Genomic DNA, 26047 nt, shown 5'->3' on the forward strand with positions numbered 1-26047 from the left:
ACTAGTCCTCCATAGTGACTAGAGGTCTTGGGTGGTAATTACTATTCTCCTGATTTTTAAGGATGTTTGAAAGATAATAGGCATCAAAGCTGCTGGCCCTGAGCCTGGCATAGATCAAGTGTTCAGGTACCACCCTTAGCTGGGAGAAGCTTCAGTTTCTAGAATGGCAGCAGTTAGGAGTGGAAGGCGGGGATGACCCTCAGCCCCTCTTGAGCAGGTAGGGGACAGTGGGCTTGGGACAGGGCTCTCCCTCCCTCACCCTGCTCTCAATGGGAGCTGGAGGTCAGCTCTCAGAGCTCTGTGGAAATACAGTGCTCCTGGGAGGAAACTTAGGTCTTAGATGGGAAGGCAGTGGGGGCAGAGGTAAGAGGCAGTCCCAGAACCCCCCTTGCTTCCCAGATGCACCAGACAGAGGACACTTACCTGAAGCCCATCAGGCCCTGCAGGGCCACTGTCACCCTCAAGGCCTGGCTCTCCCTGGAAAGGTTGGTGGGGAAAGATGAGGAGACATCAAGGGGAGGGGGCCCCAGCATGTTTCTACTTCCTCCCCTCCCTGGGGCAGGACCCCAGATGCCAGTCTCTAGGCAGTAGGGTCCTGGAGGGCCAGGTACACAGCAGGTGCCCAGTAAACAGTGGCTGAATTACTGAGTGAGCAGGGGGTTGAGGTACCTGCTCTCAGCTCTGCAGAAAAGAGCTGATCCCTAAGCCACAGCCCACCCTGTCTGCAGGGTGGAGTGCAGCAGGGGCTATAAGAGGTCATGAGTTAGAAAGTGCTAGTCACAGAGTAGCCATGTCCAGTTGGTTGTTTGGACGAGGGAGGCAGTGTGGCTTAGTGGTCAAGTAAAGCTTTGAAGTCAGACAGTGCTGAATGCTCCCACAGGCTGCCCATTCACTAGAGGCTTGACCACAGGGAAACTCCTTAGCTTCCACGGGCATCTGTTTTCTCATCTGAAAATGGGGCCGATACCACTTTCTTTAGGAATTTCTATAAGGCACAGTGTAAGCACCCCACCAATGGTAGCCATTAGATATATTAGTCCTGGAATTGGAGTGAGCCCTCATGGAACTCATTGGTGGAACCCCATTTCTCAGAAGAGGAAAGTGAGGCCAGCCCTCAGACTTTCCTGCAGCAAGTTTGGGAAGGATACCAAGACCCTGAATCCCCATCTGACCCTCAGCCAGGTTCCCTGCTTGCCCTTCTAGCTTCAGAGATGCCCCTGTACTCCTCAGTTCTCTTAATGGCTGTCAAATTAAGTCTCTCAAATTAGGGTCTCTCTCTCCTTTAAGAATTCATAGCTGTTCAACATTGGAGTTGGAAGGGGACTCAGATGTCACCAAATGCAGGGATGGCAAAGATGTGACAGGTGTGTATATTCTCCCCTTCTTGTGCCCAGGCAGGCATCACTAATCGATCTGTTAGAATGTGGCTCCACAAGGACAAGGCCTTTGTTACTCACTGCTGCGTTCCCAGTGCCTTGAGGGAAGTGCTTGGCACACAGTGGGCATCACGTGGGGGTTCATCATTCTCTTTCCTACTGCACCTGCCTCGCTTTTAACATGGCAACTCTAAGAAAACCGTACTGATCAATCTTCATCGACAGGTAAGATTTGCCATCTCAGAGCTTCAAGCTCCACACTCACCCTCTCTTGGCCTGTGGCCTTCCCCTCTCATTCTGTCTTAAGTCAATTTGTGGGTGTTCTGTTAGCTTTGGGCAGGGGATAGCATGAGGCATTGGAAAAAAAGAAAGATGAGAATGAGGACTTGGACTGGGGGTCCCATGAGCTGAGACTGCTCACTCTTGGGGCCCACCTTCTCCACCTGTAGGGGGCTAGAGGATGCCTGCTCTGCATCCCTCACAGCAGCCTGGGGGCCACATTCAGGCAGGGACCTTACAAATGGATATAGAGCATGAAGAGGCAGACACAGAGGCATCTCAAGCTTCTCAGAGAAAGACGAGCTGTGTGGGATTCTTTTGGAAAAGGGGAAGATAACCTTCCACAGAAGTTTCCAGGAATGATAACAGGTACTCTACAAGAAAAGTGCTTGGAGGTCAAATAAGTTTGGGGACCCTAGACTAATCCAAAAGGAATCAATTTCTTGGTTGCAGGCCTTCTCAGAGCCTTGAAAATGCTACAGCTAATGTGTAAGACAGAACACCAGGCATGCAGTGAGTCTACCCATTTTAACTACAGATGGCTTTTGTTTGAAGAGTGCCTCTACCCTGTGGCAATGCTGGCCAGAAGAGACTGGATGTGGCTGTAGAGATTCATGGTCTATTTCTGCAGCTGAGGAAACTGAGGCTCAGGGAGGTTAGGAAAGCCCTTCTCCCACCCAAACACCCCTGGAGTGGCTTTCTAGGGAGGATGAATTTGCTTCAACTTACCCGCTGCCCAATGAGGCCCTGCTCCCCAGGGGTACCCAGAGGCCCAAGGTCACCCTAGGAGAAGCCAGACACAAGTCCATGAGGTGGGTAGGGCCAGTCCCAACCCCCACACACCTTCCTTTCTCACCAGCTCTCATGTGGGGAGGGGGTGCTGGAGAAGCTCCTTCTTCCCAAGGACCAAAGAGAAATCGTGAAATGCCCACCAAGGTCCCTCTTTCAGGACCACCACCACCACCCGCACAGCTCACACTCACACAGAGCTGTTATGAGTACCTTTCCATGTCACACATTTCGTCCTCATGACAACCCTGCTGGGTCAGGGGTCTTTTACAAACGGAGAAGCCCCTGGGCTAATGAGGATGGCTCACGACCCAAGCTGGGCAGTTTGGCTGGGGACTGTCAGATGCAGGGATGGCAACCCTGCAGCCAACCGCCTTCCTTACTCTCCCTGAGAGCCTTGCAGAGAAACCCAGATGAGGAAGAGGCCCTTAAATAAACCAGAATAAGTGTCACCTGCCCCCAAAACACCCCAAAAACATCTTCTTATGAGGGGGTTGCCAAACTGTACTCCCTCCCTACTGGTGTCCAGAGGCACAAGGAGATGGAGCTCTGAGCCCCCAGGGCTGCCCCTTCTGTTTAATACATGGTGTGCTTTCCTGCATTGTTCGAGCAAAGGACGCTGGCACTAAGCCAAGATGAAGTCCCAGGCCTGGTCCAGCTGCCTCCGAATGGCAGGGAAACTCAGGCACAGGCAGGGGTGATCGGCCTCAAGCCCCACAGTCCCTCAGGGCTCCCCCAGGCCCTGCCCCAACAGTGCCCTCAGGCAGCCAGCATCGCTCATCAGCCCCAGGGCCTGCACGGGGAGCTGCATCCTCTTCTTACAGCAGCACAGGGAGGGGGCACTCCCCAGAGCCCGGGTTTCAATGGGTGCCTGTTTCCCAGCAGGTAATGAGGGGCACAGGGATGAAATGCAGATGGTATCTTGGGAGGCCAGGAGATTCAGCAGCCCCGGTGTGGGGCAGGTGCCAGATCAAACATCACTGGGCGGGGGGGAGGGGGCAGGGGTGCGGGCTCCAGGCCGGCGGGGCCCTCAGCTGCAGCCATGGCCAGGACCTACTCCCCAGCTGGCGGCACAGAGAACCTATTATCCCGGGCACAAGAAAGGCTATTTCTTTTCCGTGGGGAGGACGTGGCCGCCAGCTGGGAGCTGGTCTCAACAAGGCATTTTTCTCTTCTTTCATGCTGACTTACCTTCATCCCAGCTTCCCCAGGAAGGCCTGGTTCTCCTACTGCACCTGGCGGCCCCTACAAGAAAATGCCATTAGTCCCTCCTAGAGCAAGGGCTGGCCAGTAACTAAGGCAGGCTCAGAGAGGGCAAGGGACATGCCTGAGGTCACACAGCAAGACTGACAGAGAGCTGGGAGCATGCTGTGGCCTTCTCAGATCCTGGAGCTAGGACTGGGGGAGAGGGTGGCTGGGTCTAGGTTGCTGAGCCTCGGGGCTACCCAGTGGCTGCTGGAGCCCTCTCCTTCCCCACGAGTGTGGTTTACCACATTAGGAGCCCCTTGGCAAGCACAGGAAGGAAAATTTCATGATTCACTTAACAGCAGGGGAGGAAGCCAATGAAGGCTATATACTCAGGGCTGAGGGATTCCAGCCCTTCTCTCTGCAGCCAGGCCAGGATTACGAGGGCAGGAAGGGGTCCTGAGGTATCACCGTTGCTGTGGCTGCAGCCCTCGCACAAGCCCTGGGGCTCAGTTTTCTCCTCTGGATAAGGGAGGGGTACCTGAGGCCCTCTCAAAGCCTCAGGAGGAGGATGGGAGGGACTGCTGCCTCCCCAGCAACATCAGGGGACAAGCAAGGGTCCCACAGCACTCACCTTGGGTCCCATCTCTCCTGGAGGGCCCATTGGCCCCTGGGGTCCCTGAGGGCCCTGGAAGACAGACAGATACAGTTGGGAGAAGGCAGCCCTGCACCCTCTTTGGGGTCTGCAGATTCAGAATGCCATCTGGAGGGGGTGGTGAGGGAGAGCACACACAGAGCTGGGACCCTGCAGCCCACGCCCCTCCTCCCACAGCCCACCATGCTGAGGTCCTGGGGTCTGTGGCTTCCTCCCCACCACCCATCTCCAGCATATCCCCTCTGACCCACCTGCACACCCTCTAATTCACCTACCTAAAACCCAGCTTGGCCTCCCCTGCTCAGGAGCCTTCTAGCTCTCGAGACTTGCTCACTCTGTTCCCTCTGCCTGGATGCTCTTCCACCTTGGATCCACTTCTGCAAACTCCCACCTCAGCAGAGCATCCTCCCCAGGCACCCCCAAACCCACTCTTCCAGGGAGATCTTATGAAGGGTCACCTCCGTTTCAAACCCTTCAGTGGATCCCACTGCCCTTGGGATAAAGAGCGAATGCTCTCGAGGACTTTGGGGAGCCAGCCCCTGTGACCTCCTCCTGTCTCCCTCAATGGGCAGCTCTCTCCTCCCAGCCACACCGGACTCTGCAGCTCCCAGTGGCCTGCTTATTTATTCTCATCCTCCGTCTCTCAGAGACTTGAAGTACTGTTCCCTCCACTATTCAGTCTGCTAAGCGCTCTATCTACATTTTCTGATGTCATTGTCCCAAGAGGATGGCAAGGTAGGGATACATATTTCCATTTTCTGGCAAGAAAACTGAGTCTGGAAGGCAAGACAGCTTAGACTCCAGCCCAGAACCCCTGATGTCCTGGGCCAGTGCCGTCTCTACCACTGAGGCCTGCCCCAGGAGGGCACTTCTCCAAGCCTTCTCCTTGTCTGGCCACGCCCTCGGGTGCACGGCCCACCTGAGGCTAGCCTGCCGGGGCAAAGATGCCAAAAGGGAGGGAAAGGGCACTTACCGGTTCTCCTGGGAGGCCCTTGGTGCCTGGGGGGCCTGAGGGACCCGGGATACCCTGCAGAAACAAAGGTGACCGTAGGCCCTCCATGGCCTTCTCCACCCAGCCTGTAACCTTGGCCTCAGTCAAACCTTCGCAATGCATGAGGGTCCTACCCCTACCCTCTGCTATGTGAAAGATGGAGAGACTGAGCCTTGTGGGGGAAGAGACATGCTGGAGGGTCTTCAGCATCGGGTGTGGACAACTAAAATCTCTGGGGTTTCCACAGCAGGATGGGAACTTGGCTAAAGTGGCTACAGTCTCCCTGCAAAGCCCATGGAATTTCAAGAACTGGTGCTACTTACAGGAAAGCCTCGCAAACCCGCGTGCCCTCGCTCGCCAGCTGCACCCTGGAAGCACATTTGGGTTCATTAGAGGCGTGTGTCACCAAGCAGGGAGCGGGGAGGTGGGGCTGGCAGTCTCAGCCCGACATACCTGCTGCCCAGGCTGGCCAGGTCTGCCCTGTGGTCCTGGAGGGCCCTGCAATGAGCAGAACATGCAAGGTGCGAGAGGGGGCTTGGGAGGCCCCTTCACAGAGAGGGGACCCATACTTCCGTGGGAGAGGAAAGGAGCCGGCGGGGTGGCAGTACCCACCCTCCTCCCCACTGTGCAGGTGGGAGAACGAAGGCCCGGCCAGGGGGTGGCTCTCCATAGCTGCCAGGTGTTCTGCACCGAGAACTGAGGCTCCCTTGCTCCTGATGGTTCTAGAAGGAGTCTGAGCTCTCAGGGGCCCTGGAGGGGCTTGGGGATCCCAGGGAAGGGGCCAGAGGGCACGTGTGCCTCCTCCCCACTCTCCCTCTCATTCTGGCTTCCTCCCGCCTGCCTCATTCCCCCCCCCTCTCTCTCTGCTCTGTCTCCATGATATCCCCCCTCCAGGCGGAGGAGGAGTGGCCGGATGAGCCCTCAAGAATGTGCTATGCAGCCTTTCTGGGGCTCCCTGTTGTCCCCAAAGGGTCTGGGCTGAGAAGGTATGAGCCTTGGTTCCTGGGCTCCTGACCCAGAGTGGGAGGGGTGAGGAAGGGCAGGCCATGGGGGTTGGTACCTTCTGGCCCTTGGACCCCTGCTCCCCAGCTGGTCCATCTGGTCCTCGGGGGCCCTGGAATAGGAAAAAGGGACTAGCACAGTGGACAGCAGGGGTCTCCCTTGGCCTGGGAACCAGGAGGGCAGGGCTGCCTACGGCCTTGAGCCTCTCCCTGCACAAGCCTGGGGCTCCCTTCTCCCCCTACGTCTTGCACATCCCCCACTGAGGTGGTTCACCCACGTGCAATGTGCCTGCTGAGATGGCTCTGCAGGGGCTCAGAATGGGTAGACTCAGCTAGAGGCCCTCCCTTTCTGGAATGGGGATGCTGTTTTAAAGAGACCATGGGGGTCAGCCAGCCAGCCCATTTTACAGACATGGAGACTGAGGTCCAGAGCCTACAGACACATGGTCAAGTCTCTATAGCTTTAGCTTCTGCTGTTGCACTCTCTCCCCAGAGTATACATGAGGCAGAAACAGGTGTGTGGACCATAGCCTTTTGGGGAAACTCACAGAGAAGGACCTGGGGAGGGTCTGCATGTAGCCAGATGTGTGGAGCAGCCCTCTTTCCAGCCAGATGTGCAAGTTAATTTGGCCCAGCATATGGAGGGATAGCTGATATGAGGAGGGGCAGGAAGAGGGCAGAAGTCACGCTGCTTTTCCTGGAGCTCTGGGCTCAGGAGTCTTGTTGGGGGGAGGACCCTGGGGCAGGTGGAATACACCCCCTTCCCCCACTGCACAGATGGGAAGACAGAGGCCCAGCCAAGGGAAGTGACTTGTCTAAGGTCCCTTAACACATAAGCAGCTGTATCCCCTCCAGGGTTCTACCCACTGCCCCAGGTGACCCCCTCCATGAAGACTCCCACAGAGACACAGATGGGACAGGGTCCCCTGGAAAAAGTCCCCATGGAGAACAGAGTGGTGTTTGTTCCTGTGTTGGGGGGACAAAGGAGATCCTGTGAAGGGGGCTGCCTACCCCAGCCTGGGAGTGTGGGGACCAGCCATAAAAGGGGGCTGGGACATGTCTGGGTGTAAGAAGGATGAGGGATGTGAAGATGGAACAAAGAGAAATCATTTAAAATTTTTCAATTAATGACAGCCAAAAAAGGTGACAATTTCTCTTATCAGCTGTCTGGAGCTCCCGGTGCTTCAGTGCCACACCACAGCCTTAAATAGCACCTCGCTGATTAAAGAAACCTAGGACAGGAGACCACACGGCTACAGCCAGTGGTCCAGAAGGGTTTGTTCCCAGTGTCTCCAGGCCCAGGCCCAGGGCCCACGAGGGTCCAGTACTAGGCACAGTGGTGCTTAGAAAATGTTGCATCTCAGGGACAGAAGACTGGGCCTTAGTTACTTCATGTCTGGAATGAGGATGAGAAATTTCTCCCTTAAGGCAGGAGATAATGCAGACAACTCAGCACCCGGCCTGTGGTAAGTGCTCAGTAATACCTGGTTCTGCCGGAGGCGGCTGAGGGCTCCCCAGGGACAGTGACACAGAGGAATGGCTTGGCAAAGCTGGATTCAGCCCCTTCCTCACAGCAGGCACTTTACAGGAAGCCACAGAGAACCAGCCAAGTTTTCACAGATTCAAGACGGGCTATGATTAGAGGGTGTGGGTGCTGGTCCTGTTCTGCTGCTGGCTTGCTGTGTGACCCTTCCCCTCTCTGGGGTTCAGTCTCGGATGGACACTGTCAGACTATGTGTTAGACTCACTGCCACCCCCTCACCCCCTGTCCCCGCCCTGGGCCGATTCATGGGCAGGGGCCTGGTGGAGATTGGCGGGGGGTGGGGGCATCCCAGGTCACAGAAGCTGGGACAGAGACTGAGCTAATGGGTGGGCATCTGGACCCTCATGAATGATGACTTCTGGCCCCTGGCCTCTGTTTCTAGCTGAGGCATAAACTTTCCTGAAAGGGCTGCTCTGGGACTGGAGTGGAGGCCCACAGGTGTCAATGGCTTGGCCTGAATCACACAGCATTATCCTGTTTGTCCTTAGAGTGGAAGCCTTTCTGGGAGAAATGGTTATGTTCTCTGTAATAGTAGCAGCAATAACAGTGAAAGCTGTCATCCTCATTTTACACAGAAGGAAGCAGCCTGTGCTCACACTGCTAGTAAGCGGAGGACCTAGAATGTGACCCCAACTCAGTCAGATGACCATTTTTTCCACCACTACCTGTCACTGTTCTCAGTGTGGGAGTGAGCTCCCCATCACAGGGAGTGGGCAGGCCAGGGCCCAGAGGAGCCTGTTAGGAAGGCTCTGTAATGGGGCAGAGTGTTAGAAAAGACAATGTTTAAAAATCCCTGTTACCTAGGAGATTCTGCATCCCCTGGAAGCACCAGAGAGCTCAGGGAGAAGCTGCGGCTGGCTTGGGGCAAACAGGACCAATCTTTCTTTGTTGTTTGGAGGGAGGAGGAGGCAACGGGCCCTGCCCAACCCTCCCTCCCTGGCTCCACTATGCAGGGAGAGGAGCCAGGACAGCCTTACACCCTAACCCTTGCTCTGCACCACTCTGTAGCTTGTCCTGTGTCCTCTGGATCCCTCAGTCCCACCCTCTCCTTCCCTTAATGAACACGGGGCCCCTGCTGGAGGCAGGCCTGGGGTTCTAACAGAGCCACAGGTCTGTTCCCTTGCAGCGGCTCTCCAGGAAGATGTTTGCAATCGCAGCTGGGGCTGTCCATCAGCCAGGCTCAGGGTCAGGCTTGGTGTGGAGGAGCCCCTGCCAGGGACAGAAAATCTGGCCAGTCGCAGCTCTTGTGAAAAGGGAGGATGGCCCAGAGGGAGCGCAGTGCTTCCGCATCAGGTGCTTGCCAGGTGCGAGGCGCTGGCAGAAGGATTTATTCCCCATGGCCATCCTGAAGTTGGTTCTGTGGCTAACCCATTTTACAGAGGAAAACTAGAGGCTCAGAGAAGGAAAATCTGATGCCCAAGGTCAAAGAGGAGGACCCAGGATTTGAGGCCAGGTCTGCTGAGCTCTAAGCCCTGCCCACAGGAGCAGAGTCCAGTGTCAGCCACTAGAATGTCAAAATCCTCACTATCCCTCAGAATGGACAGTGGAGGGAGAGAGCGGAGTCTCTCAGGTGACAGGGACTTCAGACATTGCCTTCTCCTATACTCTGCTGCGGCACGCGGCCCTCCTGGCGGGCTCCTCTAAGTCCTGATCCGCACACTCACTGTGAGGGGGCGCTTACTCTCACCGGATAAATACTGACTGGTAGTGGTAGAAAAAATGGGCGTCTGCTGACTTGAGTTGAAATACTGGGTGCTAACAACTTCCTCCTTGTGTCATCCCCCGAGCCTTAGAGATGTTAAGAAACTGTCCTGAGGTCCCAGGTGCCAGAGCTGGTAGCTGGGAAGCTGAGACTTGTGTCTATGCCTGTCTGACCCCAGAGCCCTTCTCTTTCAACTGAGGCCCAGGGACCCAGACCCTGCTGCAACTTTACCAAGAGCTGAGAGTCTGGGCCCTATCCTGCCCCTGGCCTCCTTCTTCCCAGGGCAGAGGGTGAGGGGGCAGCAGGGCCCATCCTGCACATGGGCAGAGAAGGCAGGGCCTTGCAGACCTCCAAGCACATTTCCCATGGCACATATGGGGAAACTGAGGCCAGGAGAGCAGCAAGGCCTTGCTAGGGCCGAGCCAGGAGCTGCCCAGAACTGAGCTCTTGTGCAGGCACCATGGGTTCCTCTCTAGGGCCTCTCAGTTACCCATCTGAGAAGTGGCTAATGGGGACCCAGGGGGCCTACCTACAGGTTCTGCATACCAAACCCAGCCACGGGGGAGGGGCTCATGTTCCTGAAGCTACCCTCCCAGCCCCGGAGACTTTGATGAGGTTAGGAGCCTGCGTTTCCTCAAGCAGGAGATACATTCTTCCCACCACTGCTGGGAAGCACTGGAGAGACTGCTGGGCTCCGGCAGCTCAGTGGGGGAGGGAAGCCTGAGCCTCCAGCTTCCTGGGGCAAGAGGGAATGTGCACAGGGTGAAGGTGGAACTCGGCTGCCAATGGGCCTCGGTCCACTTGCAGAGACCCAGGCCATGCCACTGGGAGGGGCCCTGCCCCACCAGAGGAATGCCTCTTAATTTCCCCTCTCCCAGGCAAACTGCCCAGGCCATCTGGTTTGGGGGGAGAATTTTAAACTGCTTGAAATTTAGCCAAGAGGAGAATATTCATCACAGATCTCCTGTACGGAGGTTGGACATCAGGCCTGGGCTGCCGGCTCTACCTGTGTCATCTCATTTCCTTTTCACAGGGCTGCACGGCCCGGTACCTACACACCAGTGGTGGGCAGGAAACCACTCCATCAGCCCTTCCTGTCTGATTGAAAATAAGACTGCTTTCAATATACAAAAGAGCCAGATTCCCTGGGCTCCCTACCTCTGCCACGTTCCACCTGTGCAACCTGAGGCAAGTGACTTAACCTCTCTGTGCCTTAATTTCCTGGACTGTAAAATGGAAATAAGGATAGCATCTGCTCTGTAGGGGAGTGCTGAAGATTAAAAGAGTTAATGTGTGTGATAGACAGTGCCTGGCACATGGTAAGTCCTAGAATTACCTCTGGGTGCTGTGCTCAGGCCAGCCCTTGCTTAAAACCCTCTGTGGCTCCCCACTACCCTCAACACATAGCCCATAGGCCTAGCTGGGGTGTTTGAGACCCTGTTTGGCTCAGCACCTGCTAATTCTTGGGCTCTTCCCTCTCCCCCTTTGAAGCACCGAGGATCCACACACATGACAAACCTTCTCTCTCACCTTAGGGCTTTCCCTCTGCCTGGAATCTGGCCTCAGTGCAGGCATCACCTTCTCCCTGAAGCCTTCCCTTATCCAGGTGAGGTGCCTTCTCCAGGCTCCAGGGCTATCTGTGCTTCCACCAGCAATGTGCTAATGACCCTGTACTGTCTGTTTGACCTACTTGATAGAGCCATGAGGGTGGGCAGGGGTCACACCTGTCCTATTCTTCACAGTATCTACAGAGCCTTCAACAGTAGATGGCAAGACCTGGTGCTCAGAAATGGCCTGGAAAAGACCAGTGGGAGTCCCATGCCTACAGTCAACTCTGGATGTGCCTGGAACCCCTGCCTGATGCCGTGAAAGTCAGAGATCCAGGGCTGGGCAGGGCACAAAGACCAGGAGGTAGGCCCCCCAACAGGTGGCCCTGCCGAGGTCAGCCCTGGAGCTGGGCCCCACTTACCCAGCGTCCCTTTGCACCCCTCATGCCCGGTGAGCCTCGAGATCCTGGAGGACCCTGTGGGGAGGAGAAAGAGTTTGGAGTAGCCTCTTCTTTGGGAGAAACTGCAACACTGAGGGCTAGGAGGATGGGACCAAGCTTGGCCTGCCACCCTAACACCAGTGCTGCTCAGGAGTGGCTCCTGCCCAGGCCCAGCAGCTTCCCTATTGAAGGACTTGGCCTCATGGACAAGTCTGACCCACTGCAAGAAGCACCCAGTAAGCTGCAACGTTGAGCACACGGCAGTGCCCTGGGTTGGGTGCAGGTGGGCCTTCACTTTCCTTGGAAATCTAGAAGTGGGGATGGATGAGCCATTTCCTTCTTATCTCAAAACCAACAACCAGAACCTACAGTGACACTCCTGACAAATGTCTCCTCAAAGGCCAGCCCACTCCCCCTTTCCTTCCCCCATCAGTAAGACGAGTACAGTGACCCATGTTCTGTCCCCAGCCAGGACCGGATGTCATCCGAAAGCCAAAGAAGGCTCTGGCCAGGGCAGGAACAGCCTGGGGTAAGAGGGGAGGAACCAGACCGCAGCCCTGAGGTGGGGGGGAGAGGTCAGGGAAGCAAAGAGTGGGGAACAGGGCCTGGCCCGGGGAAGACCCCCAGTCATCTCAGCTTGACAAAGGAATGACAAGAGGCACAAGGGAGAGACGGGAGGGCGGGAAGATAACAAGGGCGGCCTGTGCTTGGAGTTCCCAGCACCTGGCCCTGGGTCAGGCCTGATGAAGATTTAGGGATCTGTCGAAGGAACACGAATACACAGACAATGAAGAGGACAGAGGGTAGGGAGGGAGAGAAAGAAGGCCAAGAGACGAAGCAGGCTGCCTCACTGCCCACCGTCTCTCCTGGGTTCTCAGCTGCACACACCGAGCAGTGCCTTCACCCCGAGGCCGCGGGGAGCCGTTGGCGCAGCAGCCCAGCCCCGACTGGGCGTGCTCCTTTACGAGAAGAGGCAGCCTCACCCCCCTTCCAAATACCAAGGAGAGGCCCAGCTCCGTTTGGGGCCTCAGGAAAACTAGCGCTGCTCTCATTCCTCTCTCCTCATGGCTTCCAGGGGTGCAGACCCTCAGACAGCTGCTTCTCCAGGGCTGACGGAGGGGCTGGGTCCCAACCTGACCCACTGTTAGCAGAGCAATAAGGTGTGGAGCAAGCTTGGCCCCATAAACAGGCAGATCTAACTCCCAGATGGTGAAGAACATGAAGACTGGGTGAGAACAGACCATTTATAGAGGGATCTCGGACTGCGGAAGGCATGCAATGTGTCACTGGGAGATTTCAGGAGCCAAGTCTTGACTAAGAGGCTGTAGAGTTTCAGAGCAGAGTGCTCTACCAGAGACCTAGGTTCGGATCCCAGCTCTGCCCCTTAATGATTCTGTGACCTTTACCAAGTGACTTAAACTCTTTGGGTCTCAGTTTCATCATCTATGAAATGGGGATAAGGAGAATCCCCAGCTCCTAGAGTTGTGGGGAAGACAAAATGACATGGAGAATCTTCAGTAAAGGGTACTCATCAACTCTATCTAAGGGGGAAGAGGTCAGAAACTGGAGGTCCTAGAACATGACTGGCTCCCCTCCCCCAAATAAAGGAGATAATAATCTCGGACGACCTTAATAGGCTGCAGGAGAACATGGATAGAGAAGTGGGAAGATGCCAATCAGATGTGAATAGTATCATTAGAAATGTCACTAATAGTAACAGTCTTACAAATCATGCTCATAATAATTGTGCCTAACAAATAGTAATAGAATTATTATATTACCAGTCATTAAGCACTTGTATATGTGGGTGATTTGCTAAGCATTGTATTATGCACTGTATCATTTTTTTCTCACAATGATTTCATAATAAAGGTAGTACCGTGCTGGCTTACAGACGAGGAAACTGAGGCTCAGAGAAGCTATGAATGTTGCTAACAATCACACAGACAGTAAGTGGCCAGGATCTGACTCACGTGTGTCAGATTTCTGGATGTTGGCGGCTCTCCTGCTTCCCCGGCAGCACTAGGGGCAGCCGGCTGGCCAGGAGGAGCCCCAGGAAATCCAGGGGACCAGCCCTAGACTGCAGCAGTGAAGGCTCAACGGCAGCCTTGGGATCTGAAAGCCACAAGCTTGTCTGATTTCATTTAGTCCGAGCCAACCCATTAAACAGATGGAGGCATTGAGGAGCAGGGTGGGGAGGTGGTCAGGGAAGCCATGGAAGGAGGGGATTCACCTCCCAGGCTGAAGGCATCCAATCAGCCCCTCTCCAGGAGTGTTTATTGGACCCTGGTACCAGGACCAGTGTCACCGTGGAAGGCAGGGGGCTGCAGCCTTTGGGCAGGGTGGGTGGGGACACTCAGAGTCCAAGCTGGGTGTCTCTACCTGCCAACCAGCCCTTCCAGCCCCAGGCCAGAGGTGGCTTTTCTTCCTCCTCATGAACAGGGAGAAGACATACCATCGGGAGCCCAGAATGCTGGCTTCTGGTCCCAACTCAGCTTTGTGAAGGTTTTCCACCTCATCAAAAGGATTGAGGGGGGCGGACAGAGCCACCTGGTGCTCAGCACCTCTGTCTTTGGATGATGGCTACCCAAGTCCAGGCCTCTTGCCCCTAGGCTAGTCCCACCGTACCACTGCTTGGCACCTGGGGCTGCCTGGTACAGAGTAGGTGCTCAGTAAAGGTCTGTTAATGAAGGAGAGAATGCTTATACTTGGCACCCCACCAGATAGTGAGAATCTTAAGAGCAGACCTATTTCTTATCATTTTCATGCAGCAGGTGCTTGGAAATGTCCAGGAACTCAGTAGGCCTTGTTTCCCTAATAGGCATAGAGAACTGGTGTGTGTGAACATCAAGGGCTCCTGTTCCCTCCCTCATCACACCCCAGAGAGCCCCTCAGGCTGGCCTCTGGAGGGGCCTGGGCAGCCTGAACTCATTATCCCCTGGACTGTACACCATTACTGCCCAAGAGGTTTGAGCTCAGGGAACATGAGGGCTTTGCTTACCGGGGGTCCAGGCTCTCCGGGGGTCCCAACGCCACCTGGAGTTCCAGGATGACCCTACCAAGAGAATGATGAAAAAGAAGGACTCAGCTGTGGAAGGTGCCGCAACCTCCTCAGCCCCACCTTGGCCAGCTCAGCCCCGACCCTGGCCCCAGCCCCAGCCCCAGCCCAGGGCCATGAGGGCAGCAGGCAGGCGCCTTGGAGGGAGAAGGAGCTGGTCATCATGAGTGCCTGGAGTATGTGGAGGCAGGCGGAGAGCACAGCTGTCACTGCGGCTGGGACAAGAGAGGAAGAGGAGATGCCGATTCTCTCCTTACCATCGCCCCCTTGGGGCCAGGCATGCCTGGGGGGCCCATCATGCCCCGGTCACCCTGTGATGGAGACAGCAATTCAGAGAGGTCACAGCTGTAGGGTGGTTCTGTGGGGGGCAGATGCAGAGGGCCTTCCAGAGGCCAAAGAAGGGCAGGGACTTGTCCAAGGTCTACAGCCACATCCCCCAGGATGGTGACAGGAGAGGGAGGGAACTCAATTTTATTCAGCACAAGCCAAGACCCCCAGCAAGTCCTGGGAGGCCTCAGAATCCCATTGCAACATGCCACACAGTGCACTTCCCTTGTGCAGGGGTGGTCCAGATCAAGGATGCGCTAATTGCATTGTCCCCCTTGATCCTGACCTATGTCATGTGGTGCTCATTAGGCCTAGCATCCCCTGGGCTGGGCTTGCTGAGGTGCAGATGGCAACAGAAGATATTTCTTTCTTTCTCCCCACCCCTTGCCCCCAAATGAGATGTCACTCATTCTCTCGTGACCAATCCAGACCGGGCAGAGACAGTGGGTGTAGCAGACAGAGATATAGCCGGCAGGAAGGCAGGGCCTCTGGGTTGGAATCCTGGCTCTGTTTTTGTGAGGCTATTTTTTGTACACCCCTATTTATTGAGCATAACATATGTGCCTGGCATGATACGCTAATTCCCAAAGATACGATGGTAAGTGGAAACAACAGACGTTGCTCTCATGGAGGGAGACAGAGTGTTAGGAGATGGACACAAATCACTGAAACAGATGCAAATGGCATTATTAGTGTGGTGAGGGAGTGGGTTTCGTGCTGAGGCATTTCAGTAGGGGGTCTGACCCACCTGGGTTCCAAGATGTGATGGGAAAGGCTTCCCTTAGGAAGTCTTGCTTGACCCAAGAGAGCTGAAGGACAATTGAATCATTTAGGCAGAGAAGGTGGAGGGGTGCACGTGGGAAGGGTGAACCTGGTTGAGGGGATGGCAGCACCAATAGTTCACAGGTGAGGAGGGACATGGAACATTTGTGCAACAGAAGGAGGCCAGAGTTGGCTCTGACACTGCGCTATATTTATGTAAGATGTTACCACTGAAGGCAATGGGGTGAAAGGCACATGGGACCTTTTCTGCACTATTTGTTGCAACTTCTTGTGAATCTGCAGTTACTTCAAAAGGAAAAGTTCGGTTGAAAACAGGAAAGGAGGGAGGGAAGGAGGAGGAGAAGGAGATGGTGGTGGCCAGAGGGTCTGGGACACAGGAAATGATGAAGAGGGAGGCACAGATGGGCCTGGAGAGGCAGGTGGTGGGGGAGCAGATTAGGGTAAAGGCTTCCTTCTTCTGGACCTCAGTTTCTCCATCTGTCCAATAGGGATAAGCTTGGATCTCCGAGAGGACCTGCTTAGGGATCAGACAAGCCTACAAAAGAAAGCAGGTACCCTCCAGTGCCCCTGGTGGGAAGTGGGAAGCCACAACCTGTTTGTGAGCTGGGAGCCAATGTAAGGCTGAGTGGCTTAGGAGCCTTGGGTACTAAACCTGGTTCAAATCCCAGCTCTGCCACTTCCCATGTGAGTGACCTTAAGGAAGTTACCTCCCCTGTTTAAGGTTTGGTTATCTGCTCTATAAAACAAATTGCTGGAGGATTTAAAAGGCAACCTAAAGACTTGTTCTCCTTTTTTAAAAAGATGACCATTTACCTCCCTTCTGTTGCCCACCTCTGTGCAGGGCCAGTGCCCAGCCGCGACAGCCGCGACGGCCCAGACTACATGCATCAGCTGGTTGTCACACAGAGATACAACTGCGCTTGGGGGTGCTGACAGGAGGGCAGGGCAGAGGCCCCAGGGGATGCGGAGAAAGGGGATAATGGCTCTTTGAGAGTCTGGAATGCCAGGGGAGCTAGGAGAGACTGAGGGTTAGAGGTCTGAAATCCTCAGGTTAACTGGTCCATTCATCTCTTAAAATGTGAAAATACAAGCTGTATTTGTTTATATATTGCCCCCAGCGGAACTTACCTTTTCTCCCATGATTCCTGGCTCCCCAACCAGACCAATGAATCCCAGAAGTCCCTATAAAACACATTTATGAAAGTGAGAAAAAGGAGGCCACATGAATTCAGGGACGTGCTGAGTTGCAAAGGCAGCTCCCTCCTCGTGGACTCATCTCTCTGTGCCTCCTGCCCTGTGCCTGTCGAGCCAGCTGGCGTGCGGCCGCCACCAAGGAGAGAGCTGCTTCTCTGCAGGCACGGTCCTGACTTCCCTCACTCCACCAGATGGTTCTGAGTTAGGAGCCAAGCAGTGGGGCCCCTGCCAGCATCCCTGGGAGCGCCACACATTCTTCCCGCGCCAGAGGCAGGCTGGAGGCGGTCACGTTTGGGGGATGGCTGGGGTTGGCCCTTCAGCTGGGAAGAGGCCTGCCTGTGAGCAATCTGTCCTCATCTTTTGGGGCTCTGGGGCCATTTCAAAGTGAGAAACAAACCTGCTAGTCAGAATAGAAATACCATTAACAGCCTCTGCCAAAAGACCTGATTGAAATCTGGGAAGTGGAAGCCTTTATACTGTCTTGCGAAAGCTTCCTCTCCTTTCTGAAAGGGCACACACACTCACACACCGCGGTTCCTGTTGCTCTTTAACTCCACTGGCTGATAACTGGCCTCCATGCTCCAGGGGTTCCCCTAGGTGGCTGCAGGCCTCACTGCCCCCCTGAGCAGGCAAACATGCGCACACACAGTGAGGGGAACAGACTAGAGGAGTCATCGAGTAAAGTACAGACAATTCCTTGCTCAGACCCACACTCTGCTCTGCTAGGGAAAATTCTAGCAGAGAGGGATCTTGTGTAGTTCAAGGCTGCAAATATGGAAAAAGCCTTTAGAAGAACCCAGGTTTGTAGCCAAGAGGTTGTGGGAAAATTAGGAAAGATAGAGGAATGAGTGGATTTGTCCCATAAAACCTGCTCTCTTCCCAGACTATAGCCAAAAAGGAATGAGACCTTGAACCTGACCAGAAACAGATAAGAAGTTGACATTCAGTCAGTGGAGCTGGCCAACCTGTCTGTCCACTAGAGGGAAGGAACGGCACCCAGTTCTAAAGGGTCTGCTCTGTGGGTCTCACAGACAGTTTTAAAGGGGGCAGCTCAGGCCAGGACCATGTGTGTCTTGTCGCTGCAGCCAGGTATTCAGCTCTGTCTGGTCTGTGTGGCTCCGAAGCCCATGTACCTGTCCCTCCAGCACGTGGCCCTGAGCAGAGCACTCTAGCACCACCACAACACATGGGGGCTCCTAGTTCTCTGGGCTCAGAGGCCCTTCAGGGTCGAAGTATAAGGCGAGGGGGGTAAGGTACAAGGAATGAGGTCAAGGCTCATAAGTCACAGAAAATAACCAAGTATTTGACTTTGGCAACAACTTGCTTAAAAAAATTAACTTGGAGCATCTTCAAGGAGGTAGCAATATTAATAAGAATAGTTGGCACTTACTATGTGCCAAACTCAGTACCTGACGCTTTATCAGTGTGATTGGCCTTCAGTCGTCAGGTTTGGAGACCCCGGGCAAATAGCAGAGCCTCTCTGAGCCGCATTTGAAGGGCAGGCCACTGGAGATAAAGGTCTCTCCCTACCTCCTGGGTTGTTCTGAGTATTGGGGATAATGCATGGCACATGCAGGCACTCAATAAATCTTAGTTCCCTCCCATCCCGTTCTGGTTTATTTTAAAAGGGCACAGGGTTAAGACAGAGGCCTGAGCTCCCCACAAGGGAGCACTCAGACATTTAGAGGACACCTCGTGGAGGGAATAAAAACCACTCTGTTGAGAGGCCCAGAAACTTCTGGACTGGCCCAGAGAAGCAGAAATTTCATAGCTACTTTAAATTTATGAGTTGTTGGGTCCTGGAAGGCAGGAGGGTCATAAACCTCCAACAAGAAGCCAAACAGGATCCCAGTGAATGAAGGCCATACAGCAGTGCCCCACTGCCCACTCCCCGCCCCTGGACTCCCCTGGGGCACTGTCCGGAACATCCTGGCAGGCCTGTCCTGCGGGTGGAGCTAAGGCTGGCCGGGAAGCCAGCCCCAGAGGCCCAGGGCTTCCACCTGGTGGGGTGGGTAGAGAAGCCGCTCTGACAGCTGTGGGCACAGCTGGCTCCTAGAGAGCTGGCAAGAGGGCACAGGGGAAGAGGCAGCACTGTCCCCTATAGCAGGCAGTGCCCAGGTAGGATCTGAGTCCCTGCTCTGGGGAGAAGGCTGGCCTGGGCCTCACGCTGTCCTGAGTTCAGGGGCTGTTGCCTGCTGTGGGAGTTGGCTCCCTCCCTCACTTCTCTCATAAGACATCCTGCTAGGCCCTGGGGATGCAAGGGGCAGGAGGACAGTGATGGGTCCTCTGCTGGACTAGGCATCTCAGGGATGGTTGTCTACGTGCCTGGCTTCATCCTGGACAGAGTTTCCTAAAGGCAAGGCCCATGCCTGTCATCACCATCTTTGTGTTCCAGTACCTAGGACAGGGCTTGGTAAGCCATGGGCACTGTGGTGGTTAGAAAACTGCAAGGGCTCAGGAAGTCAAAGGTTTTCCAGACCCTCCAGGGCAGGTCTTGGGAAGCCAGCAGACCTGAGTGTCAGCCTCTGCTCTGACATGTTACTGCCTGGGATAGTGTTAGCAATTACTTAACTTCTCAGAGGCTTGGTTTCTTCATTTGTAAAATGGAGATAATTATGCCTATTGGGCTGCCAGAGGAACTTCAGGCAATGGTGTAGAATATGTTTGGCACAGTGCTGATACCTGACAGGTGTCCTATAAATGGAGCTGACACTATGATAATAAGGAAGTCCTTATAATCGTTCCTGGAGACGTCTCTAATTTTGAATCTGCCTGTCCCTTCCCATACCATCAGGAGGGGGCCACGGGAACAAACAGCTGGTGGAGCACCCCAGGGTGCCTAGTGGCAGCCACAGGGCTCCAGCTCAGACAGGTCTTTCTCCTGCTATGTCCAGGCCAGCCGGGCAGCTAGCTGGGGGTTCTGCTAACCCAGTGGACATGAGGCTGTTCCACACAGGCTGCCACTCCTCCTGGCCCCAGCTTTGCCATTGCCTTCCTCAGTCATCTTAGTCAAGCCCCTTCTCCTCCATGAATCCCAGGTTGCCAACATGGACTAGGATCCAGGGGTCTTAACCTGGGGTCTCTGGAAGGGTCCATGGATGTAATTCAGGGGCTCCATGAACTTGAATGGGAAAAATTATGACTTTTATTTTCACGACCCTCTAATTGAAATGTAGTGTTTCCCTCAAATATGATTGCAGGCAACAACCTCACAATACCTGTAACTGTTGCAGACATTTACATGTCACACTGCCATCATTACTGCAGAGATTTCAAAATATATTAAGCTTGTCACCACTTAAAAAGCGAGGCCATTGTTACACCTGCTGCTCGATCTCACTATTGAATGCATCAATAAAGAAGCATGTCACATTTTAACATATTCTCATGCTTGCATTTCAATATAACTGATTTCCTTTGTAATCCTTTGTTTTCTATTTAATGCATTTATAAACTACTCTGAAAAGAGGTCCATGAGCTTCACCAGCCTGCCAAAGTGCTCCCAGGCACAAAGGAAGTTAGGACCACAGGACAGAGCAATTTCTAAGGACCCTTCCTATGCTGACATTCTAGGATTCCGAGTGTCTCCTTCCTGAGAGCCGTACCATCAGTGGAACTGTGAAATTAACTATGAAATCTGCTGATCATATTCCCTTTGTTTTCCAGTCAGGAAACATATCCAGGCCACAGCAGCCCTTCCAAACTCCCGGGCTTCCCACAGACTGTGCTTGAATGACACTGGAAAGCTTTCAAAAATCCAGTCCTCCTCCTGCTTTAATCCCATTCTTCCCCCCAAACAGATGTTGCAGGCCTGGTGAAAAACCCGTTGTATGCGGCTCTCATGCCACTGTTGGGGCTCCTCTGGGGGAGCAAATTCTTTTGGGTCCCCAGCACCATTCCTCCTTCTGGCCTGAGCCCCCCTTGCAGGGTTCAGGAGTGAGGTCCTTCTTTAAAGGGGTCATCATCATCTTTGTGAGGAACACTACCACCTTCTGACATCACCTCCTAGCCCAGAGGTGAACCTTTCAGGAGGTGCCGGGCTGTGGAGGAAGGACTAAGGCTGTCTGTCCAGCCGGTGCTCAGACGTGACGCTCTCCAGTGCCGAGGGCTTGGGCCCTTGATAAAGAAGGCCGTGATCCTCCTCCAATCTCCTTTTAAAGACTACTTGCAACCTCCTTTCTTCATCAGACCTTGGTCTGGCTTCCCAGTTAGCCAGAGCCCTGTGTGGGAACTTCGTTTCCTTTATGATTTAGGGATGCCTGGACCAAGGGCCTCTGGCAAGTGGCTATGCTTCTTTGGTCTTTGGCCTCCCCATGTGTAAATGAATATGGGCAGCAACTGTTAAGGGCTCTTCCAGTTTAACCGTTCTGGGAGCAAAGTCATGTAAAGCATTTGGGCAAATGCCCCAAAAACATCCGCAGAGTCAGGCCGTGGGGAATGGCTGTCGTGACTATGATTCACAGCTTCCTCATTCAGTGACTTCGCCTCCCTAAGCATCAGTGTTCTTATCAATGAAAGGAGAGAGGAGCAGACCTACCTCTGGAGCTGGGATGGGAATGAAATGAGGGGTCACGTGGAGTGCTCCCCCAATGCACAGAGCGAGCACTGCATGAAGGGAGCCATTACGCTCCAGGCGTGCTGCTGACTTACCTGCTCACCCACCGGCCCGGGCCTTCCAGGATTGCCTGGCTCCCCCTGCACAGAAACAAAGAAGAGGACCACGTGGGAGGGACAGTGGGAGTCTAGGCCTCCTGGGAGACATCCCCAACTCGAGTTTGGTTTTTGAGACTCCAAACAAATGGCGGGGACAAAGGGACACTTGGACAGAACCTCTGGCCCCAGAGACAATTCAAGTCACGCATTCCCTCTGAGTGGTCCTTGGCAGAATACGCGGCATCCTAATGTCTAGATCTCATTTGGGCCCCTTCATCAACCCACTGCGTTTTGTGGAGGTGGCAACTGAAGCTCAGAGAGGTAAAGTTACCTGCTTGAGGTCACACAGAAAGCTAGAGGTAGGTCTAGAACTGGAACTTGGGTCTGCCTGACTGATATTCCCATTCCAACTGCATCAGGCTGCCCCACCACAGGCAGAGCAGAGAACTAGGGAGCAGAGCACCTGGGTCCTAGACCCTAGTCCACTAGCGCTCTGCCACCAGCTCTCAAGTGATGTGGGCTCCCCAGCTGTAAAGAAGGGGAATCAAACTCATAGGTCTCCCAGGCTATTTCCAGCTCATTCTTGGCAGCTTCTCTCAGCCTTGCATGTCAGCCTCACCCCATGCTGTGGCGGTTCCTGCTCCTCAGGCAGCCACAGCCACCCGGGTCTCCCACAGCAGGGGCTGCAGAAAAGCAAGCAGACCCATGGGACGAGTCCACCTGGGCTATGTTGGCATTCCCACCACAGAAACCCTGTAGCAAAGGAGGGAGAAAGGCCGACTCCTCAGAGGGCAGGACGTGGGCTCAGACTAGCCAGGAGTTCGGCTCACCAGTCAGTGTGGCTGCAATCCTGGTTTGAGCCTCATCCTCCACCCAGCGCTTCCCCCAGACCTCATATTCACAAACCAGAGGCTCCAGGTAGGCACAGGGGCCAGTTCCCCTGAGGGCAGGGAGCGGCTGCCCCAGGCTCCCCTAACCCTCTGTGGGGATGCCCAGCTGTAAGCCTGTCCCAACAATCCCTGCCCGGGATGGCTGGGAAAATCCACCTCTCAAGGGGAGTCCTTGGAAAGTCATTAATCAAGGCTGCCCGTGTGCTGAGGATCACCACTCTCCTACCCCGGCCAGGTCTTGTTTGATGACTTCAAGAAAAAAAAGCTGTTCACAAATGCAGTACATATTTATGGTATATAATTGGGAAAACATAGAGGCCCAAAGAAGAAAATGGAAATCTCCTGTACTCCCACCACCCAGAGATGACCCTGTCCACATTCTACTCTGCTCTGAGCACCTAAGAACGTGGTGCCACCAGCCCCTGCATGCCATGACGTTCCATTCTACAACCTGCTTCCTACCACCACCTCCGGATGTGCAGGCACTTCCCGTCTTGTACAACACTCTACCGGACCAGCCACAGTGGCCACATTGTATCCCATCACTTAAACACTAGCCCACAGTTGGACATTTAGGATATGTCCATTTTTCCTCTCTGTTACCTATACTTTGTGATAAATGGGGACCACTTCGCCCTGTTCTTCACAACTGGCCATGGGGTTCAGGGTTTTTCCTGGGGGGCCTTAGATGCAGGCTTCCCCATTTCATCCTCTTCTCCAGGCATTCCCTCCCCTTGCCCACCAGCCCAGCCACATCCCAGTTCCCTCACCTTCAAGCCATCCGGACCAGGCCTCCCAGGAAACCCCTTCCTGCCAGGTTGACCCTGCAACAGAGAGAGGTGAGTGAGAGGAGCTGGGAGGGGCAGCATGGCAGAGCCCCGAGGTCACTGGCTGCCAGCTGTCCCGGGGATGCAGGGGGGATCTGCTGCTGTGTGACCTCAGGCAAGTCTCCTCTCCCTGCTGGTCTCCTTTGTAAACAGGGAGGATGAAAGTTGCTTTCAAGGGGAGTGAAAAGGCAGGGACTTGGCAGAAGGGCCAGACCCCTGACAGGGTCCCTGAGACCCTTTCAGGAGATTCATGGGATCAAAACTATTTTTGTAATAATACTAAGATGTCATTTGCCTGTGCCATGCTCATGCTCGTAAATGCAAGCAGTGTTTTCCAAAGGCTACATGACATGTGGCATCATTAGCACACTGAATGTGTAAGTAGACTGGAGAGCCCAGCTGACTTCTTTTAAGCCAGACGTTAAAGAGGTTTGCAAAAATGGCGAAACAATGCCACTCTTTTTGTTAGGCTATTTTACTTGGGAAAATATATTTATATTTTGTAAAGCTATTATTTTTGTGACCATGAAATGAGTTTATTATTCATTTTAAGTGGAATAATAAATACATTTGCAATTTCTCAGTTTTAATTACTAAACTCAGAAAGATAGATGTAACCCACACAAAGAAAAGCATTTTAGGTTCTCAACCATTTTTAAGAGCATCAGGAGTTCTTGAGACCAAAAAATCCATGAACTGCTGACTTCTGCAATGGCTGGGAGGAGGATGGGGTGGGACAAGGACCTTGGGAAGGTCCCTTGCAGCACTGGAGAGAACGGAGTGCGAGGTTACAGGCGGGGCACCCTGGCTCCTGGCTGGCAGATACCAGGCTAAACCCCCGGCTCCTGCAGCCTTGATGTCCTTGAATGAATCTAAGAAAAACAGCGCCCCTCTCCTGGGAGAATTCAAAGAAGATGAATGCAAAGAAGAGGAGCTGGTTGGTTTCCTGCCTCCTGCCTCTCTCCTTTGGGGTCTGAACTACCGAGTTCCCTCTCCGGCTGGCCCAAGGCCCTCACTGATGGCTTCTCTCCAGAGCACCACCCAGATGTCGCCCATCCCCCTAAGCTGGGTCGGTGCAACAAATCCCCCCCCCACACACACACAGACCAGCAGCACTTACCTCTAAGCCAGGGGCCCCTGGTGGCCCCATGGGTCCCTCATCTCCCTAGAGTTGGATGACACAAAAGAGGAAAGAACAAAGTCAATCAGGAGGAGAATCAGAGAACCTGGCCAGAAAGGAGGGAAAGGGGTGGACAGGGGAGAACTCTCTTGGACTAAGAGAAATGGTGCACCTGGGCAGCCCCCCAGCCCTACCCAGGGCAGAGGCGGCACAGGTCATGGCCTAGAGGCCAGGCCACACAGGGAGCAGTGTGCATGAGGCTCCCAGTGTCACCTGAATGTGACCAGCCTGGTTCCTGGCAGTGCTGCGCAGGAAAGTCAAACCCCATCGTATACTGTGCGACTAGAGCCCCAGATTGCAGCACAAAGCTAAGAGCTCTTTTCTGAACTCTGCCATTTACTTGTTGAAAGACCTTAGCCTCACTGTGCCTCAGTTTCCCTGTCTGTAACAGTATACTGAGGATCATCCTAAAATAGGATGAGTAGCTTAAGTTGAGTTCCTGGAGGACAGCAACAATCTCTTATTCTTTTATGAAGCCCCCCCAACTCCGCCCAGCAAACATGACTCAGGATGGGTGTGCAGTGTTGAGTGGATGTGTGGTGACTGATGGTCGGGAGGAGAGTATGGGAGGGAATAAATGGAGAAGTGAATGAACGTATGGGTGGATGAATGAATCAATGAAGAGATGAGCAAGTGGCAGGAATATTGGCGGTTTTCTCCAGCAGTAATGCAAGTGTGGACAGAAGCACGTGGCTGGCACTGTCTTTCCCTCCTCTCCCCACTCTTCCTACTCTGGCCTATGGAGACTCTTCAGATCCTCCCACAGGTGTGGGCAGCCTCCAAACTGGTCCCTCTGGCATACCAGGCTTAACCAAGGGGCCCCCTCCAGACCTGTCCCCCCAGCTTCCAGGAAAGCAGCCCCATGTGGTGGTTCCAGAGCTGTACTGGGACCCTGCCAGACACAAAGCCAGCGTGAAAAGGGACTCATGCCTGCTGGATGCCTGTCCGTGGTCACAGTGAGTCTGGGTCTCCTCTCTCACCGTGGTCCTGGAGTCTAAGCCAAGGTGGGTGGCAGAGGGCCTTGTGCACAGGCAAAATCTGGGGCTAGCCCCTGAGGTACCCGAAAATCCTCCAGCTAGTGCTCCAACAGGCCTGTGGAGAACTTCTCAATTGCCGTCATCATGAGAATAAATAAGCAAATCTTCACTCTGCCACTTAGAGTGTTTGTTGTTCAAGTCTTGTGGGGATGCTGCCAGGCAGTTCCCAGAAGCCCAGAGTCTATCTATTATCGGCTTTGGGCTCAAGCAGACCTGGGCTCAAATCCTGACCCTGTCTGCCACACCATGGGACCCCACACAGTTTCTTCACCCCCTCTGAGTCTCAGGGTCTCTCCTCTAAGATAGAGCTAATGATTCCCACACAACGCCCAACACACATGCTACTGTGAGCCACCAAGAGACCAACCCAACGCTGGTGGGATGCCATGGAGGGAGGGGGTGACCTGCCAGCCAGACCAGGGCAGGGAAGGACCCTGCATGGGTCATAGGGCAGGGCTGCAAAGGATGAGCTAGAAGGTGAGCCCAAGGCCACTCTGGGCTGCGTCCTGGCTGAGGGGCCCTGGCCTCCAGCTAAGGCCTCCAGGACCCAGGACGCAGCAGGCTGGGGCTGTGGAGGAAAGGGCAAGAGT

At 54.3% G+C, this 26047-nt stretch overlaps 1 protein-coding gene across 7 annotated transcripts in view; it reads right to left on the reverse strand.

Annotated features, from left to right (window-relative positions):
- Positions 1–26047, reverse strand: part of COL27A1 (collagen type XXVII alpha 1 chain) — a 135131-nt gene that overhangs the window by 31163 nt on the left and 77921 nt on the right. For all 7 annotated transcript variants that reach the window (XR_005063758.2, XR_005063757.2, XM_017648729.3 and 4 more), the window contains 15 exons: positions 24361–24405; positions 23184–23237; positions 21521–21565; positions 16805–16858; positions 14824–14877; positions 14510–14563; positions 11491–11544; positions 6336–6389; positions 5729–5773; positions 5599–5643; positions 5258–5311; positions 4264–4317; positions 3636–3689; positions 2385–2438; positions 424–477 (listed from right to left, as the gene is read on the reverse strand). Coding sequence is in view for 5 of the 7 variants with exons in the window: in XM_017648729.3 (XP_017504218.3) it covers positions 424–477; positions 2385–2438; positions 3636–3689; positions 4264–4317; positions 5258–5311; positions 5599–5643; positions 5729–5773; positions 6336–6389; positions 11491–11544; positions 14510–14563; positions 14824–14877; positions 16805–16858; positions 21521–21565; positions 23184–23237; positions 24361–24405 (774 nt within the window). In the remaining 2 variants the exon portion in view is untranslated. The remainder of the gene's footprint in view (positions 1–423; positions 478–2384; positions 2439–3635; positions 3690–4263; positions 4318–5257; positions 5312–5598; positions 5644–5728; positions 5774–6335; positions 6390–11490; positions 11545–14509; positions 14564–14823; positions 14878–16804; positions 16859–21520; positions 21566–23183; positions 23238–24360; positions 24406–26047) is intronic.

Source organism: Manis javanica, chromosome 2, assembly GCF_040802235.1.
Source record: "Manis javanica isolate MJ-LG chromosome 2, MJ_LKY, whole genome shotgun sequence".
NCBI classification, from domain to species: domain Eukaryota; kingdom Metazoa; phylum Chordata; class Mammalia; order Pholidota; family Manidae; genus Manis; species Manis javanica.